This window comes from Periplaneta americana, chromosome 14, assembly GCF_040183065.1.
Source record: "Periplaneta americana isolate PAMFEO1 chromosome 14, P.americana_PAMFEO1_priV1, whole genome shotgun sequence".
Taxonomy (NCBI): domain Eukaryota; kingdom Metazoa; phylum Arthropoda; class Insecta; order Blattodea; family Blattidae; genus Periplaneta; species Periplaneta americana.
The window spans coordinates 17,875,794-17,896,265 of NC_091130.1; the positions used below are offsets into that span (position 1 = coordinate 17,875,794).

Genomic DNA, 20,472 nt, shown 5'->3' on the forward strand with positions numbered 1-20,472 from the left:
AGCACAAACCCTTAACTCTACTAAATATAGAATATAATCTAAATTTAACAGAAGAAATACTGAAATCAGAAGTAAACACTGAAATAATGAAACAATTAATATTAGGTAACCTCCACAAAACTGGCTTCATTTATACACCGACGGATCCTTGATCTCCAGAGAACAAGGTGCCGGTGCAGGTGTTACGTGCTGTCTCTTCTCACTTTATAGATCTCTTGGATATGGAACAACAAGTTTTGATGGAGAAATCGTTGCAATAAATGAAAGTCTCAGGAATCTTCTATTTCACATCAATAAATTTAAGAATGCAGTTGTATTGTCAGACTCCAAAGCAGCTATTCTATCAATAGTCTCTAAACACACACCTTCATCTCAAACAGCAGAAATAACTAAAATGCTCTCTCAATTAATATCACTCAATAAAAGAATTGTATTCCAATGGATACCATCCCATTGTGGAACTCTCTGCATCATAATCCACAGTTAATTCCTGATTTACCATGCAAATCATCTGTAGCTGTATTTAGATTGGCAACAGGCCATGATTGTTTGGCCAAACACCTGCATAGAATTGGAATATATCAGTCCCCTAACTGCCCATTGTGCAACTCAAACCAAGAAATGGATTCGGAACACCTCAAAATCTGTGCTTCAGTGGCTGACCATGATAATATCTTTGAAAAATATTGGAGTGCAAGAGGTCAAATGACTTTATTGTCAAACGCCTGGCATTAGAAAACAACAACATAATTGAGCAGGGGTGTAGTATTCCTGGGTAGCTCATTCGGTAGAGCATTGGTGTGTTCAGCCAAAGGTCCTGGGTTCAATGCCCAGCTCCGGAACAATTTTTCCCTTGAAATTATTCAAGTCAGCTATATCTGAAAGCCAGATTTGCATTTAATACATTGTTATCATGCAAAATGAACGCAGTTTTAGAGTAAAGATTTAAAATTGTTACGGTTATGTTGTAAATTATTAATAGTATCTATACTACTTAGTTACAAAAAATTTCTTTTACAGGGTTGCATCAAACTGCAACAAGCAGAAATACCAGGCAAAACGAGCTGGTGAACAGAGCATCGAGCTTTATCTTGCTGTATATATCGGCCTACATAGTCCTATGGTTGAGGAAGCAGTAGTGATGGATGTAAAGGACCTCTCGTTTGATGTAATTGTTTGCAACACTGGAATGGTTCAGAGAGTCTATACAAACGTATGTATGATGGAGGGATGCATGATATACTAATATGTACTGTTTACAGTCTAGCTATATTACTGAAAAATAAGAGAACATACAACTTAGTAATACAGGGTGTTAAGAAAAAAGTATCCAGTATTTTAGGAGATGCTAGTATGCATCAAAACAAGAAAAAAAAGATCTAATAAACATGGATTATACAACACATACTTTCTGAGATTTGAACACTTGTTCATAGGAGATGCTCAATGTGACATCCATTGATGGCAATGCATTCTTCTGTTCTTTGGAGTAAGGAATCACGCACTCTTTGAGACTGACCTGGTTGTTCTTGATAACCAAAAGTCTAGGGGATTTAGATTTGAGGAACGAGCAGGCCAAGGTGTGGGGCCTCCCCAATCAATCCAGCGGTCCTGAAATATCAGCGTCAGGTGTTCACGCTCATTGCAGAAAAAATGTGCTGGTGTGCCATCATGCATGAACCACATCTGTAGTCTTTGCTGACATGGCACATACTCCAGCAAGGTAGGCAATACATTAATTAGAGTCCTAATAACGAGTCCCAGTTAATCTCTGTGGTAGCATGTATGGGCCTTAAACTATCGCCAAGAACATCTACCAATACATTGATTGAGAATCGGTGCTGATGCCTTGTTTCTTCAAGTGCTTGGGGATTTTCATCAGCCCACACATACTGATTACGAAAATTCACAACACCATCTCTGCTGAACCCCGCTCATATCTGCAACCAAACTTTTGTTTTCAGTATTCCTTGCAACGTATCATTATTACATGCCAGGGGTGTCAACTACGGTATGATTATCTGGTAGTCTGCTGTATTGTAGGGTTGAAAAATGCATTGTCATAAATGTACGTCACATTGAGCATCTATGAACAAGTGTTCAGATCTCAGAAAGTATGTGTTGTAGGATCCATGTTTATTAGACATTTTTTTCTTGTTTTGATGCATACTATCACCTCCTAAAATATTGGATAGTTTTTTAACACCTTGTATATCAGTTTATTTTTTTCAGTATTTTGTCACAGTCTGTAGTGGGTTCTTGTAGCTTGGTTCTCTTTTGCGAGTAAATCAGCTATCTCGTTTTCGACAGTCCCACTATCCCCAATTTCATGGATGGTTGATGTTTGTCTTAAAGTATTGTTTTTCTAGCCGTACCCGTGCGCTCCGCTGCACCCATTAGAAATAAATATAAAGTAATTACATAATTAAAATAGGACGTTTGATCCAGGGAACATTCGGGTTTGATAGAAGGATAAATTGTTTAATATGTTACTTAATTTAAATTGCATTTAAATAATTGAAATGCGATCATTTTGGTCCAGAGAGCACTCATTTGGTGCAATGACAATTCCTTTAGCATGTTTTTTAATTGTTATTACATGCAACCGTAGTTTAATGAAGATTGACATATCATTTAGTTTTAATGTGTATACTATATATTACTTGCTATATGTTTCCATTGAATTATGGTAATAACTTAATTTTAACCCTTGTTTTCTACGTCTTCAGTAAATGGTGCTTGGCCCACTATGGTTCTGAACCCTTCAAGTAACTTAAATAATGATACAGCATATATAGTGATATGCAATTATATTTCTTTCTATCAAGTTTTCTGTGCATAAGAAGCTATTTTAATCTTACCTGTCCTCAATTCACTCAGAAGTTACTGTAATAATATTATAGCATTAGAGAAGAAACTACACTTTCCAATGCTGAAATAATAATTAATTATACAAATGTTTAATTAGCTTTCGATATTACTTCAGACAAACACAGAAACATTCTCTGTAAGCTATTTTTAATAGCTTTCGATTGTTGTTGTCCAAGGCCCCTTCTTATAGACGAAATCATTTGTTTCTATTTCATTCCACTCCAATAGGTGGCATTGTTATTTTAATTTTAAAACTCATTTATCTCATTAAATATCAGTCCTATCAAAATTTTGCTTAGAATAAAATTTATCGGAAATCATTTTTAAAGCAACTTTTGTTATGTAACATTTTCCACGAAAATCAATAAGGGAGCTATTTCGATTTATTTAATTCAAGCCCCCTTATAACCTCCCTTTTAAATAAAGTATTTTGAATGTCATATAGCCTAAAATCTAAGTTACAACGAACTTAATTTATATTCCAATTTTCATATAAATCGGTTCCATCATTATCGCGTGAAAAGGTAACAAACAGACAGACATACAAACAAAAATTTCAAAAAAGCGATTTTCGGTTTAAGGATGGTTAATTATATATATTAGGACCAATTATTTTTGGAAAAGCGAAAATTATCAGAAAAATTTCGGCTACAGATTTATTATTAGTATAGATATAGCTTGTATTGCTCCTTTGGAATCAACTAGAAAGATCACTTTCTGTAATTGTTTATTCTTAATATTGACTGTTGAGTGGCAAAAAGTATGGCCTGTTTCAGATATAGAAGTTTGGTATTGCCCAATAGTACGAGTGAGATTTAAAAATAATAGTGTACAATAAAATTTCGGACAAAAAATTAAATCATTATAATGAATAATGCTATTGTTGTTGCAGAATCTGCCAGCACCCGCCAAAGTGAAATGTAGAGTGGAAGAAAATAAAATCATTGCCCAAGAAATAGAGTGGCTGCCAACAGAAGTCATACCTTATGGAACGCTCCAAGTGGTGGAGATATTCAGTATTGTGACAATCGAGCTCTCCCGTTCCTCTGTAACACTGAAAGTGGAAGCGCGTCTGCTGAGACCACCCAGATCAGGAGCATTTCCCACTTAAGATGGTTATGATGTACAGTCCTGTATGAATTTGTTTAATTCATGACAAGCGTAGGTTATAGACGAAAGGTACCCTTCAGAGCTGTAATATATTGTAAATATATTTAGCTTTAAACAGAAGACTGTCGAAAAGAACATCAGAATGAGCTTGGTTATATCCAAATATGAAGTATATATTTTTTTAAGGATAAATGTTTTTCACAACTTCTTGTGGACGGATTTTCACACACTTTCTCTTTTATGTGTGTGAAACATAGAAATATTTTCTCTAGCGTGTTGTAGCAAACACTCTGCAACTCTGGTTTTCTGTCACGTGTTTAACAATTATACGAAAAAATTATTATGATTTTTATTTGAGAGAGATTTTTCATATATAAATATCGACAGTTGTATAATTTTTTTCGTGTTCAATCGACTTTAAAGTAACAACGTCATTTGTCACGATAATAATGTAACATAAATTTTAAATTGTCTTATAGAGAATTGAGAGTATCTGACCTGGTCAAATGTCAGCATGTAGATCAGACAGTTGCTTAATGATCTGTTTTAAAAATACACATTTGATTCTGAATTCTAATGGAATATTTTAAAATTGAATTACCGTCTTTATTAATTTGTGATGTAGCTGTATTTTCATAATTCTCAAATATTTACTTAGTGAATAACTATTTTTTAACATGGCTGACAATACTACAGTCAAATTCCTCGTATCCGGCACCCAAATAACTGACAATACCAAAACAACGGCACTTTTCACTAGGCCAAAAAAAAAAAAAAAAAAGAAATAGTCATTCTTGCGAAAGGAGAGAGTCTGATGAAGATGTGAGTGGTTCTCATAGATCACATATGTCACATGTCGTGTTTACTCTTTACACTGTTCACGCGTGAAAAATAGATAAAAAAAACCGTTATGTCCCTGGAGTATATCGGTAAGCTGTCACTTGGACCTTGCAAGCAATGCGCAGAGAGAATATCTTTAAATTTACCACTTGAACTCGCCCGTTTCGAAGGGGTGTTGGATGAGTCTAAATAGCAAAGTGTGAAATTCTCTGTTCCTACAGCGTGCAAAAATTTCATTTGAGAGCTAGATAGTACCATGGTTATTACTGCTAAGCGCTGCTGTTGCACAATGGATTTTGTGAAACAAAAGCGAAATATTCTTATGCTTAAATGATCAAGCATTACTTCATATTTACGACGTTGGCTACACTGCTCTTCACGTCACATGACTCACATGACCGCCATTTAAAATTGTCATAAGTTTACGAAAATCTATACGAAAATTACTAAATTTCAACGTGGAAGAAAAGTTTGTGCAGTACAGTGTGTCTTTACATAACCTATAAACATATTTTCCGATTATCCAGCAAAATCAGTTATCAGACACTGGCTTTGTCCCACAGTTGCCGGATATGAGGATTCTACTGTACTTGATAAAATAACGTGATTCAACAGAATATTTATACTTAACATTTTTAATATAGGAAAGATTTGTTTATATTTGACAAATACCAAGAGCAGCTCATATGCAATCGATTGAATTTATAAGCTGTCATTTTTGTTTTTCTGTCTTTCAGTTATTCAGGGTCTTGGTGTATTTTATAGATGGTATAAATTCTAATTGTGTTTATGAAAATAATGTGTCCATGTTAACAGGGGATTTTAACCCCATGGAATCGTGAATCGTAAATTATCATGTACAAAGTGATCATCTTTGACCTATAAGAATGCGAAATGGATTGCAGAGAACATCTCTACTTTTTAATCAGATCATTCTCATTTAATTTTCACATCCTCAACTTACACTGTGAGTGACCTTATTTATTTTGTCCAAATAAATGTAATATCTGAAGTCAATATATTCAACTAATACTTTCATAGCTTAGCATTTCCAACATATCTCTATTCAAATACGCAATGTCCAGCCTTTTCCTCTAAACCCATTGTGTGTGAGAAATATTGGAGAACAAGAGAATTGATGGCTTTATTTCCAAGAACTAAGCATTAATTAACAACTATATACAGGGCCGCCGACAGAATTTATGGGCCCCTATGCAATACTGTACTTGGACCCCCGTTGAAATAAGTAATAATTACAAGTTACCAGTTATTCTAACCATAATAATTATATGCAAAATAAATAAAAGATAACCCCATACACAGATACGAACTTAAAAATATACACTTTTATTACATTGAAAACTTTTAGCAAAACTTCACATTAGCACAATATATTATATTCATAAAACATTATTCCTAAACACCTGTAATTTCTAACTTGCAGTCCAACATCAACAACTAACTCTTCTTGACTTCACTGATGCAAAATCATCAATTATATCATCAAAATTTAAAGATCTAGCAAGATTGCTCTCCAAACTAAGGAGGCCAAGGTTACTAAGTTGTTCTTGACACATTGTTTATCTGAATACATTTTTTATTTCCTTCATTTTGCTGAAAGATCTTTGAGCATCAGCAACTGTCACAGGAATTGTATAGAATATTCTAATGGCTATACAAATATTTGGAAATAAACTGTCCAGTTTTAATTCCCCCCAGACTATTTAGGAAATTCAAAGGTTTCAGTGGAGTTGGCCCTAAATTAGAGGCACGAATTGATTTTAAATATTTCGGCTCATCACTGATCTCATTGTTAATGTCTTCATAATATTTTTCACGCAATCTGGCACCCATATTAATATCTTCCAATTTTTTCTGTCTCTCCTTGTGCTTCTCAGCTCCCGACTTATGCCTGTACTTGTCCATTGTGTAGTTAAACTATAACCAGTAACACTAATCAACAGAATTTACTAGACAAACGACAACGAAAAGACGAAAGTTTCGTCACGAAACATACAATGTATTGAAAAGGAAACATATCCTGCGACTTACGGTTTGGGAGTATCCACTAGCCAATGAATAATTGAACGTGTTCAGTACAAGCGGGGCAAACATAGTTCAGGCAAATGCTGGGGCCTCAAGTGTCGTGTCGGTGAACATTAATGCGGGAAACCGATATTCTATTATATAAAAGTCAAATATTTCCATATGAAGTGTTAATTTGTATTAATTCTACTACTGTTGAGTTAATATGTCAGATTCATGGAACAAATGTTCTTACAAAATTTTATAGTACCAGTATGTATCTAGGAATAATTATTCATGATAATGAAATGTAATCAGACTCACTTAATATCTGACGGGCCCTCACTGCTCACGGGCCCATGTGCATTTGCCCTCTTTGCCCTCCCTTCTCTGCGGCCCTGACTATATATTATATTATTCAGTTATGCGGTACTTTTACTTCTTTCTGTGGCACTACAGTTTTTTAAGTCTGCTGAACAATAATTGAAATTCAATCCTATCCAACTTCATTTTGCATGGCTTTCGGAACAATAATATTTTCCAGGGAAGAGTTGTTAGCCTCTTGCCCAATCCCCTGCAATCTGGGACCGATGTATTTCTGTCAGAATTGTCTTCCTTAGCTGTCTAGTCTGAATTTTTAAATATAAGAAACTAGCAAAACTTGGTTGTTGATTAACATAGCAAAAATAAATTTGAAAGCATGAAACATCTGAATATACTTTCTCGACTTTCATTTTATTTTTATATCTTAGACCTTAGTATAAGTATACGCTTTCAGAGCTTTTACTTTTAAGATTTTTCATACTGAAGTTTAAAAGAATCTTGGTTCTAGTCCATGTTATTGAGCAATCTAGGTATGTGTTTTAAATGCGGAAATACCAATTATGAATGTCTCGTGTAGCTTCACTTCAGAAATTTTGTATTTAATGACACTGGTTTAGTAACAAAATAAAACTGCTTCTTTGAAGATTAAATTTTCTTATTTTTTGTTAATAAAGATAATTTTTCGTATATTTCCACTATTTATTGGTTGGACATGAACGTAGCAGTAAAGTACAGTATTTATCCGCGTAATATACGCACTTTATTTTTTCGATTTTTATAACAAATAAACTAGAGTGCGTCCTTTATGCAAGGAAAAAAATTTTAGTGGGGGAAAAAAAAAAAAAAAAAAAAAAACATGTATTAAAGGTGCGCCAGTTCAAATGTTCAAATAATCGATAGAATATGTAACAATATAGATCTTGTGACATCCGTTAGCAAATTGAAGTGTGTATTCTAAGAGAAATACCTTTCCTTCTCATAAAACAAAAAATTATTTGTAATTGGGGCAGTTAGAAGCAAAGGGTGTAAGTGCACTTAAGTTATTTTCGAGAAAATGTGTTTAAAATTAGCTTTCGTAAATTCCCTGATGTTTTAATTTTAAATGTTAATATGTGATGTGGTTAAAACATATATTCCTTTACCACTGAAATTTTAAATGCTTTAATTTGCCTTGGATGCACTGAAATTATTTTTTATTTTTTTGCTTCTAACCGCCTAAATTGATATATTTCTTATTTTTAACAGAAAGTTAGAAAAATTGTGCATCAAAATACGAAGTAATTTGTTTGACCTACTGTTTCCATCGAGTATGAAAATAAATATATCCTTCAATGGGAACGTCCTGTTAATAGTACCTGCATTACATGGAGCACACAAAAATTACAACGGAGTTCGGTATTTCAACGAAAATATGAATTTCCAAAATCTCTGCTATCGAAATTAGTCATCATCATTGTCCAGAAAAATGTTTCTCAGAGCTATTACTGAAGAGAGTAATTCCGAAACTCATTAAATCCATTTCTGTGAAAGGATTGGGATAGTTTTTGTATCAACCGTCTACGAACTGAGCAAGTTTTCAAGTGGCATGTTTACTTAAGGCTTTTAGAGAACCCGGAGGTTCATTGCCGCCCTCACATAAGCTCTTAATCGGTCCCTATCCTGAGCAAGATCAATCCAGTCTCTATCATCATATCCCACTTCCCTCAAATCCATTTTAATATTATCTTCCCATCTACGTCTCGGCCTCCCCAAAGGTCTTTTTCTCTTCGAGCTCCCAACTAACACTCTATATGCATTTCTGGATTTTCCCATACGTGCTACATGCCCTGCCCATCTCAAACGTTTGGATTTAATGTTTCTGATTTTGTCATATGAAGAATATAATGCATGCAGTTCTGCATTGTGTAACTTTCTCCATTCTCCTATAACTTCATCCCTCTTAGCCCCAAATATTTTCCTAAGACTTTATTCTCAAACACCCTTAATTTCTGTTCCTCTCTCAAAGTGAGAGTCCAAGTTTCACAACAATACAGAACAACTGATAATATAACTGTTTTATAAATTCTAACTTTCATCTTTTTTTGAGAGCAGACTGGATGACAAAAGCTTCTCAGCCGAATAATAACAGGCATTTCCCATATTTATTCTGCTTTTAATTTCCTCTCGAGTGTCATTTATATTTGTTACTGTTGCTCCAAAATATTTTAATTTTTCCACCTCTTCAAAGTATAAATTTCCAATTTTTATATTTCCATTTTCAAGTGACATGCACAATAACAAACTTTTACAAGGAATGTCGTTGTTTGGGAAGAAAGCAAGCTTAAAATATGATAGAGGCTCAAACATAAGCATATACAGTAAAAGCCTGATATAGCGCGGTTGTTGGTGAACATACTTAATCCCTGTGTTATAGCTGAACTGCAATATATCAGAAGTGATTATAGTCCATGTGTTAAGGATATGACGAGTCACATGGAGATGGGCTATGCCGGTAATTTAATGCACTATAACTCTATCATCTTCTTCTTTTGCAATACAGCTCTTATAGTTTAGCTAAAGCCTCCTTTAAAACAATAGCCCAATCACTTCTGTCCTCTGCCCTCTTCCTCCATCTCCTTATTCCCACTTTCCTCAAATCTTCCTCAATGCAGTCTAACCATCTCAATCTGGGACGACTCCATCACTCTTTCCCTCCAGTGAAGATCATCTTCGCCATTCTTTCGTTCTCCATTCTAATTAAGTGACCTACCCATTCAAGTCTTCTAATTTTTATCGAAGTTACTATATTAGGTTCCTTATATACTTCTTCTAATTCCAAGTTACTACAGATTCCCCAATTATTTTGTTCTTTACCAGGACCATAAATCTTTTCCAGCATTTTCCTTTCCCATCTTCTAAGTTGTTGCTGTTCAGTCATGGTCCATGATTCACACCAATAAACCACTATGGGTTTAATTATTGTTTTGTATATTAGTAATTTTGTCTTCTTAGAAATATATCTAGTTTTCATGACTTTGCCTAAGGCATAATAACATCTATTCCCTGCTGAAAGTCTAGCTTTTATATCTTTACTGTAATTATTGTCCCAACTATAACTCTATACATGAATTTAAATAATGTAATATGTACTGTAATATAAACTAAACACTCGCTAGTTATGCAGTTTATTCCATACAACTTGTTATTGTATATTCACTGTTTATAAACTATCCTCATTTTTAAAAAAGTCCGTAAGTTTTATTTGGCGGACTAAATCACTGTGCTTCTTCTCCGCGTATTGTTTTATATTAGCAAGATGGAGGAGACGAATATTGTTTGGTTCACTTTGCCTTTAAGCTTTTCACCTACTGAATATGCTTTTCGTTTTTACGACATTACTGCACTTAACATTTAATTAAATTAAGACTCAGAACATGTGACACAGACTAAAACTGAACAACCTAACACTCAGAATATGTGACACAGACTAAAACTGAACAACACTCAGAACATGTGACACAGACTAAAACTGAACAACTTAACACTCAGAACATGTGACACAGACTAAAACTGAACAACTTAACACTCAGAATGTGTGACACAGACTAAAACTGAACAACACTCAGAACGTGTGACACAGACTAAAACTGAACAACTTAACACTCAGAACATGTGACATAGACTAAAACTGAACAACTTGGCACTCAGAACATGTGACACAGACTAAAACTGAACAACTTAACACTCAGAATATGTGACACAGACTAGAACTGAACAATTTAACACTCAGAATATGTGACACAGACTAGAACTGAACAATTTAACACTCAGAACATGTGACAGACTAAAACTGAACAACTTAACACTCAGAACATGTGACACAGACTAAAACTGAACAACTTAACACTCAGAATATGTGACACAGACTAGAACTGAACAATTTAACACTCAGAATATGTGACACAGACTAAAACTGAACAACTTAACACTCAAAACATGTGACACAGATTAGAACTGAACAATTTAACACTCAGAACATGTGACATAGACTAAAACTGAACAACTTAACACTCAGAACATGTGACACAGACTAAAACTGAACAATTTAACACTCAGAACATGTGACACAGACTAAAACTGAACAACTTAACACCCAGAATATGTGACACAGACTGAAACTGAACAACTTAACACTCAGAACATGTGACATAGACTAAAACACGGTACAATATAACTTTCACTTTACAAGATTTGAGAAAACTAAAATTCATGACTTGTTCAGGCACAAATTGTTTCCCGTTATGCCTGCAAAATCCCTTGGATTGCAGTTTATAACCCTGAAGAAAAGGTCATTGTCCACTAAGGGCTGTGCATATATCTGCTGATGCAGAAACGCTCTATGCAGTATTATCTATTACATTGATTTTTTTTAAGATTGAATTCCACTAAATGCATTGTATATTTTGTTTTTTACTGGAGGACATACTTTCCCCACATTAAATACGAAATTGCGGTAAATCAGACCGTGCTATATCAGGCGTTTACTGTATAGGTATAGATCATGAAAATGACAAAATGGACTGAGCAAGCTCTGGAATCACACTCTTCAATTACGTATATTTTTATGCTAAACAGGATCGTACTGAAACATAAAATACGTAAATAATCTAAAAGTAGATGCCTAAACGATAACGTATTTATTTCAATGGATATATTTTCATTAGCTACTTATTTACAGATCAAAGAATTTGTTGCACATAGATTTAGCAGTTTGTTATCTATTGTATAAATTGTATAGTGAAAAAGTCTGTGAGGATAATATTGCATCTTTTTAGTTCAGTGTATGAAATGTGTTTTTAATATATGTGAATCACTGTACTATTTTCTGAATATAAGTGAAATAATTGGGCTTATAACTGTTTATACAAGTTATTAATTATATGTAAATTGTTCTAAGTTGATCGATTATGTTAAACAAAACCCCACAAAAACACCACGTGGTAAAATTAACTAAAGAGCAGGCCCTATAACACAGGTGGTCTGAGAATTTATACAAGACTGTTATCGGTAACATTGATGTATAATGTTGATGGTACTTTCTTTTTAATCCAGTTTAATTAACTCAATTATTTCTTATTTTAGGCTTGTATAAATGACAATAAAATGATTACTATGTTAAGTTTGTATCAGATTTTTTCAGTTTTATTATATATATATTTTTTTTTTACTGCTCTGTAGCTATAACAAGGAAAATTAAGACATGTAAATCGCAATTTAAACATCAAATACAAATGCAGACTTAAACAAGTTGGCTTTATTTTACATTGCTTCTCCCATTGTGGAATCCTGGGAAACGAGAATGTGGATGCTTTAGCAAAGAAGGGCAGCACTGCTACTTACAGACCTGTTACTAAATCTATGTATTGCACTGTGAAAAAATTTATTAAATCCACATACTTAGACTTCAACAAACAAAATTTGATAACACAATCTCAAGGGAAAAAATGGAACTCTCTGCATCATAATCCACAGTTAATTCCCGATTTACCACGAAAATCGTCTGTAGCTGCATTTAGATTGGCAACAGGCCATGACTGTTTGGCCAAACACCTGCATAGAATTGGAATATATCAGTCCCCTAACTGCCCATTATGCAACTCAAACCAAGAAATTGATTCGGAACACCTCAAAATCTGTGCTTCAGTGGCTGACCATGACAATATCTTTGAAAAATATTGGAGTGCAAGTGGTCAAATGACTTTATTGTCAAACGCCTGGCATTAGAAAACAACAACAACATTGCTTCTCAGTTGTGTATCAGACATAGGCGTACTACAGTGTTGCCAGAAAGTTTAGGGACACCTTATAATTCTTATAAAATGCTGCCCTGGCCTTAAATTATTAGAGAAACTAACAATGTTTTTAACTGTTCATTAGCAATAGGAAAGACTGATTTTTAGTTTAATTTTGGCATTTATATGATGACAGTCCTTATAGAGAATTTATAAGTTTTTCAAACAAAATAAAAAATCTTACATTTTCAATATTAAAGTTGAAAATGAATGGGTAACTAATTGGTGCGCGATTCTCAACTGTTGCTGGATGATGTAGGATATATTACTCTTAATAGTAAAGATCAAATATTAAAAAAAAAAAAAAAATGTCTTTGTGGATATCCTAGCAGTTTCTAAGATTCGAAGTTTAAAAAAAATTAGGAAATTTTGTTATTTGTCGGTTCATCTGTAATTATTGAATGGAGCTGCGTTCCTTGAGATTACAGTGGTAGGGGGGATGCAGTTGTACAAACCTCATAGCTATAATTGCCTCCATTCAGCAGTTACAGATGAACCGACCAATAACAAAATTTCCCCATTGTTTTTAAAACTTTAAACCTTAGAAACTGCTAGGACATTCAAAAAGATTTTTTTTTTTAAATACTTGATCTTTACCAATTTAAAGAATAATATATCCTACATCATCCAGCAACAGTTGAGCATCATGTACCAATTAGTTACTCGTTCATTTTCAACTTTAATACTGAAAATGTAAGATTTTTTATTTTGTTTGAAAAACTTATAAATTCTCTATAAGGACTAACAGTCATCATATAAATACTGAAATTGAATTAAAAATTAGTCTTTGCTATTGTTAATCAACAGTTAAAAACATTGTCAGTTTCTCTAATAATTTAAGGCCAGGGCAGTATTCCCCCCATCACTCTTATTTATACTCATTTTAACATCTCTGGTCATTTCGCGAGTTTATCTTCTGTGTCAAATCCGAAGGCCTGTGTACTATTGTTGAGACTGGTTCTTTTGTTGTGAACAAATGGATGTTGAGTGGCTAATGACAATATAGGACACACTGGTTTGCTGTCGTGTTAAAGACAGAGGACAGTTTCACTAATGTTATCTCTTGTACAAGACCGAAGCTACTGCTCTATGTCTTCTGCTGTAAAATAAATCAAATGGGCACCTATGGCACATATTAACCCATATTTTATCGATGCATGAGGAAACTGATATGTAATAAATGTGAACTAGATGGCGACTGTATATGTATTACTGATTTGTTATGAATATGATTTCGGTGATGAAAGAGACCGATGATATTCAGAGATGTTGTGCCCGAATTTCCTGGCACTTGCCTTACTGTTGAGGGAAAACCCTGAAAAAACCTCAACCAGGAAATTCAACCCGACCAGGAATCGAACCCGAGCCTTCTGCGTAAGAGACCAGCAAGCTGACCTCTACACCACAGAGATGGTTGGCATTATTTTATAAGAATTATGAGGTGTCCCTAAACTTTCTGGCAATACTGTACATTTGTTAATAACTGGCCATTTAAAAATATAACTGTACCTTATCCCAGGTAATGGATTATGTATGACACTGATTATAAAACCTAATGCGTGAAATTAATCGCATTTTCACTTGAATATCTGCATTCTTCCAGTTTGTGCATGTGTATAATTTTGTAAGATTGTATGTGAATGTATAAACCAGAAAACATCCCTCAAACACTTCTCATAACTGCAGTAGCAAAATTCAGACTTATCACAGAACACGATTGTTTAGTAAAGCACTTAAACAAAATAGGAATTTACAATAACCCAAACTGCCCTCTGTGATCAAGAAGAAGAAATGACTGAAGATCATCTTCAAACCTGTAATGCCCTACCTGCTGGATTCATAATAGAAAGACACTGGCAAGCAAGAGAGCTAATAGCTTCAACGCCAAGGGTCAAGCATTAAACAACAACACTTATGGATAAAGCTATTATAACTAGAGAGCGGAATTTTAGGCGCCTAAAATAGGCTCTTAAATTCCTTTATTTAGGCTCTATAAAATAAAAAAAAAAAGGCTTTTTTGTTTGTTAAAGAATGTCACTAATATAAGATTCAACATTTATTTAATGCAACATTCTTGGATTAAAAGAAACTTCCACACATTTCACATTTTACAAGGGTACACATGCATACACAAAATGAGACATTCTGTCTTTAAGTTAGTGTTTTTCATTCACCGATCACATTTCCATAGTTTCTTCACAGTAGATGATCAGCACCTATTGTAGCTATTGTGTCGCTCACTGCTGTACTTACAAATGGTGAGTAGGCCATGATTGTTTGGCTAAACACCTGCATAGAATTGGAATATATCAGTCCCCTAACTGCCCATTGTGCAACTCAAACCAAGAAATGGATTCGGAACACCTCAAAATCTGTGCTTCATTGGCTGGTCATGATAATATCTTTGAAAAATATTGGAGTGCAAGAGGTCAAATGACTTTATTGTCAAACGCCTGGCATTAGAAAACAACAACATATGGTGAGTAAAAGAAGGGATTGTTATCTCTCTTGGAATGTAAGAAATGCTCATTCGGATACAACCCAGCGAGTTTGTGTTAAATTCCTGACAGACAGATGAAGATGTAATAATAATAATAATAATAATAATAATAATTTGTGCCGCAGGAGTTCTCTTACATGCTAGTAAATCTATTGACATGAGCCTGTCGCATTTAAGCACACTTAAATGCCACTGACCTAAGCCAGGATCGAACCCGCAACCTCGAGCATAGAAGGCCAACACCATACCGACTACGCTACCCAGGCCGACTGAAAGTTGGAATTTTAGAATTGAAAGATTATAAGAATGAGGGGTGGCCCGGAGGTACTTCTCTATTGTGTTGTTCATTGTTAGGAAGGAGTTGTTATCCCTCTTGGAATGTAAACAGTAAAGGATGTTTAAAAAAACTGTAAACAGTTACGAAAAACGATGCAAAAATTTGAAAAAAAAAAAAAAACTAAAAATAGGCACTAACGGCGATATAGGCATTTTAGGCAGTATAAAACCTTATTTACACCTATATTTCCATGAAAAATGTAAATATTAAATCTCAAGCCTGTATGTAGCAAGGAAAAAAAAAGGTTTTTGCCTAAATTCCGCTCTCTAATTATAACGTATAAAATTAATTATTGTAACAATAATCTCCAGTGTGAGAACTGGTCACTGACATGGAAGAGAGCATTTTGTGGCAGCTAAATGAAATTTAAAATATTTGGCAAAGAGGAAGTGCTAACATTTGCTTACATTTTCAATTGCATATCGATAACATATTATTCCGTTTCAATGTATTTTTTTTCCTTTACCATATTATATGAGTATTCAACAGTCAGCCAAAAAGTAATGCATGTTTGATATTTAAGTTACAATATTAATTAAATAAAAATTAAATACATACAAGTAGCACAACTAACCTTGATCTACTTCTCCATGAAGTCACCCAAGACACTGAGGCACAAGTTGTATTCAGTAACTAGCTTCTAGATGTCTTCATTGCAGAATCTGCCACCGGTCCATTTAACCAGTTGACCACAATCTCCTGTAGCTCGTCATCCACAGCACATTCACTACCCAAAATCCCCTTCAGCTGAATGAACAGGTGGTAGTCACTTGGCGCCAGATCAGTGCTGTATTGAGGATGGTCGAAAACGTTCCAACTAAATTCGTTGGGCAGAATCTGAGTTTTGACCTCAACATGCAGATGAGCATTATTATGGAGAAGCACAACTCTGTTGGAAATTTGACCTGGTGCTTATTGTGAATCAAGCATTGTAAAGTCGAAAGTGTGGCATAATAAACCTCGGCATTAACTGTCGCCCCCTTCGGTATAAAGTCCACAATCAGGATGCCTTTACAGGTGCAAAACACTTACAGCCAATATATGAAGCTGGATGGACATATTGCATAGTCTTTGTCCAACACAAATTCCACTTCGATCTATCAGGATTCGAACCTGGGTTTCCAGCATGAAAAGCCAATGCTCTTACCATTTGGCTAACAGTGTCTCGTGTCCACAGTATCATAATGGTAAAGATATGGACATTAAAAAGCCTGAAGGATTTCAGTGGAAAAATTCACGCAGATAAGAGTATTGGTGAAAAAATATGTAGTTGCAATTCAATACGTTCGTCTGCTAAATAATTACTTAACATTAAACTACAACAACCACTACCACCACCACTATTACTACTGGATGAGCAAAGCTTTACATAAGTTTGCATGGAGTGAGGTTTGAGGTGGGGGGGGGGGGGAGAATATGTGCTATTATCCATCCAACTCGAGAATGAAACCTCATGTCAACCAGAGCTGTCAAGCTTTTAAAGCTGAGATCAGCATTTTCTAAGGTTTGTCAGCGTGCGGTACCCGTTTGCCAGATTTTTTTTTTTTTACTAGTGCTGTGCCAGTCAATTTTGTATCATCCAGTTTAGTTCAATTTTCAATTTACATTTTTTTATAGAGTACGACAGAATAAAACTCAATTTGTCGACCTGGTTGGCTAGTTGGTATAGCGCTGGCCTTCTATACCCAAGGTTGCGGGTTCGATCCCAGGCGACAGGCTCATGTCAGTAGATTTACTGGCATGTAAAAGAGCTCCTGCAGGACAAAATTCCGGCACACCCAGCGACGCTCATATAACTTCTGCAGTTGCGAGCGTCGTTAAATAAAACATAAATTTTGAAACTCAATTTCGTTTCTCAATGCAGGCAGACAGAACTCTCTTCTATTGTATGTTGCGAATTAATCTACGAGGGAAATTGCCACGAACAAGTGTTTGATGAAAAATCCCGATGCGACAACGAAGAGTATAATAAAAGTAATTCATAGTAATCTGGTGGTATTTGTTGTGTGTTTCACATTTTCAATGCTGAATAGTTTATTATTGTATGTATGGTAATGTATTTACTTATATATTAATAACAATTTTCCTATGAAGATAATAATTAGTGGTATCAGATTTTTTTTTTCAACATGATTTCCAGCTCATTTAAGAATTTTAACTTGGCAGCCCTGTATCAACAAATGCACGTGTTGTGATGTCTCATGATTTGCCTCTACCGTAGTACACCTCTCAGTGGGTTCACCATGTGGAGTAACAGTTACCGCATCTGGCCATGAAACGAGTGGGCCCGGATTCAAATCCTGGTTGGGACAAGTTACATGATTGAGGTTTTCCTGGGGTTTTCCCTCAACCAACTGAAGCAGAATTGCTGGGTAACTTTCGGCGTTGGACCTAGAACTCACTTATTTCAACATAATGTATATCTACGGCTGCTCTCTAATGGGTCAGTAGAACTTCGGTACGACATCAACTCGGTAAGCGCTCTGCATGCCGAGTCAATGTCGCAGCCATATATTTGAATTGGCAGCTTCACATGGGTCAGTGCGGCGCAGTACCGATAAAACATGTTTTCAAGCATGCAGCCTCTCTGCACATTTTTCACTCGGCAAGCAGCATTTGAGCCGTTCAGAGCAAAAGTGGTGTAAGTCAAAATTGGATAAGTGGTTTAAAGTAAAAATTTTGTAAAATACATAGGATTTAATAAGTCGTTCTTGCGATCCACTGACTACTAATAGTTTAAGTAAAGTGAATATTAATTGCTACTTTGCGCTGTATTTTACAGAATGTTTACTTCAACCCTCATTACCCGTTCTTGACTTACACCACTTCTGCTCTGAACGACTCATTTACCAAGTGAAGTTGTGAATATTTGTATTTCTAATAAAGAACATTTTACCATTATGTCGGTGGAAATACAGTTAGTTCTTGAGGTAGAGAAATATCCATGTCTTTACAATTTCAAATTGGCGGAATATTCATGAAAAGTCGTAACAGGAAGGGCATGGGGAGAAGTTGCTATTAAAAAAAAAAAAAAAAAGAAAGGAATCTGGTAACATTTTTTACTAATACAATAAAACATTAATGAATCACTCAACTAGTTTCAATTCTCGTTTTGCTACAAACAACCTACTGTACTGGATGTTCAGTTCAAAGTGTGTCATGGCTCGCTGTATGCCGTCATGTGGCTAGCCGATGAGCCTAGAGAATTCAATCTTCCTACACTTCCACAGAGGCATATTACCTATGTGCCAGAGAAGTTGCCTAGCAAGTACGGCGTTCATTCTGAAGAGTACGTACCGATACATATGGTAACACCGGTAGTGGCAGGAATGTGAACTGTTTGGAAACATGTACTGAGGTGAGTTTTTTTTCTTACTATCGGGATATGGGGAGAGGGTTAAGACGATTACTTATGTATTTGTTGACATTAACCTGGACAGTCAACATGGACATGGAGCATTTGATTTGTGTTGTGGAATGTTGCCGTACGCAACCGATGATAACAAATACCCTGCGTACGACTTGCCCGCGCAAAACACAGTTCGAAAGAGGTTATGGTAGCACACAGACCGTACAGACCGCCATCTGTTGCTACGACGTTCAAGTTATACCGTACACATTCTCAAGTTCAGATTGAACGCCTTGATTAATAGGCAACTTCTCTGACATAAAAGCTGAAACTCACTTCAAATCGCTGACTCACAACAGTGACGTCATGACGCACTTTGAAATAAACACCCAGTACAGTTGATATTCCTTTCAATGTACAGATGTGCCCAGTATTGTTTCCTTTTCCTTTGTAACCTTAAGTACACATAGAACGCAGTATCTTCATCACTAGACGACATGGGCTTTAGAAGGTTCAGTAACTACTGAGAATTTAGAAAATGTGCAGTGGAGTGTGCAGAGAAAAACACATGTATGCCGCTGATATGCCGTACTGTGAGGTAGTCCAGTGCGGTACAACATTGTTCAAACAAATGTTGCAACACTCCTGCACTGACCCATCAGGGAGGGCCCTACAGGTCAATCGGAAAATTCTGCAGACATGGTGCTGTGATTCATTTGCCTACTGATGTCATCTGTCTGGGAGCTGCATATGATCTCAAGGAGTCAAAGGGTCTTTCACAGCGGATTACAACAGACCAGGGATCTGGTAGCTCTGTGTAGCTCTCTCAGACAAATGGCACCATGGTGGATCACGGTATCTGAAGTGCTGCAATCTTCAGATCAATATAGGATGCAGAAGGATTTACTACATGATTTGCAAAGAGATGCAATCAGTTCAAGTAGGCTGCAGACAATAGGGAGACTCTGTCAGACTTGGATACAATAGCTGAATTGATAAAATGGCACCAAGCAGTGAATCACAAAGTTACAGGAAGGATTTCAACAATCATCCCACAGTAAGCCTCAGGGTGAGGTGCAAGCCTCCATTGTGCAGCCACAAAACTATCCTCATTTTTGATCTGAACAGTGTTGCTAACTGGACGGAAATTCCGTCAAAACTGACAGAATTTCAACGCAGCAGATAGGAAAAAAAATGTCTTTGACAGGTGACAGATTTTCTGGCGGAAATTACGATTTACATTGTCTTTTGACATTTTTTGCTGCTGTCATTTTTAATTGTTTAA

The 20,472-nt window shown here is 35.3% G+C and overlaps 1 protein-coding gene across 2 annotated transcripts in view; it reads left to right on the forward strand.

Annotated features, from left to right (window-relative positions):
- The window catches only part of LOC138713177 (DIS3-like exonuclease 2), a 44,280-nt gene extending 31,952 nt beyond the window's left edge, over positions 1–12,328 (forward strand). For both annotated transcript variants that reach the window (XM_069845053.1, XM_069845052.1), the window contains exons 14-15: positions 1,021–1,213; positions 3,764–12,328. In XM_069845053.1, the coding sequence (XP_069701154.1) occupies positions 1,021–1,213; positions 3,764–3,982 (412 nt within the window). In that variant the 3' untranslated portion in view covers positions 3,983–12,328. The remainder of the gene's footprint in view (positions 1–1,020; positions 1,214–3,763) is intronic.
- The last annotated feature ends 8,144 nt before the right edge of the window (positions 12,329–20,472 follow it).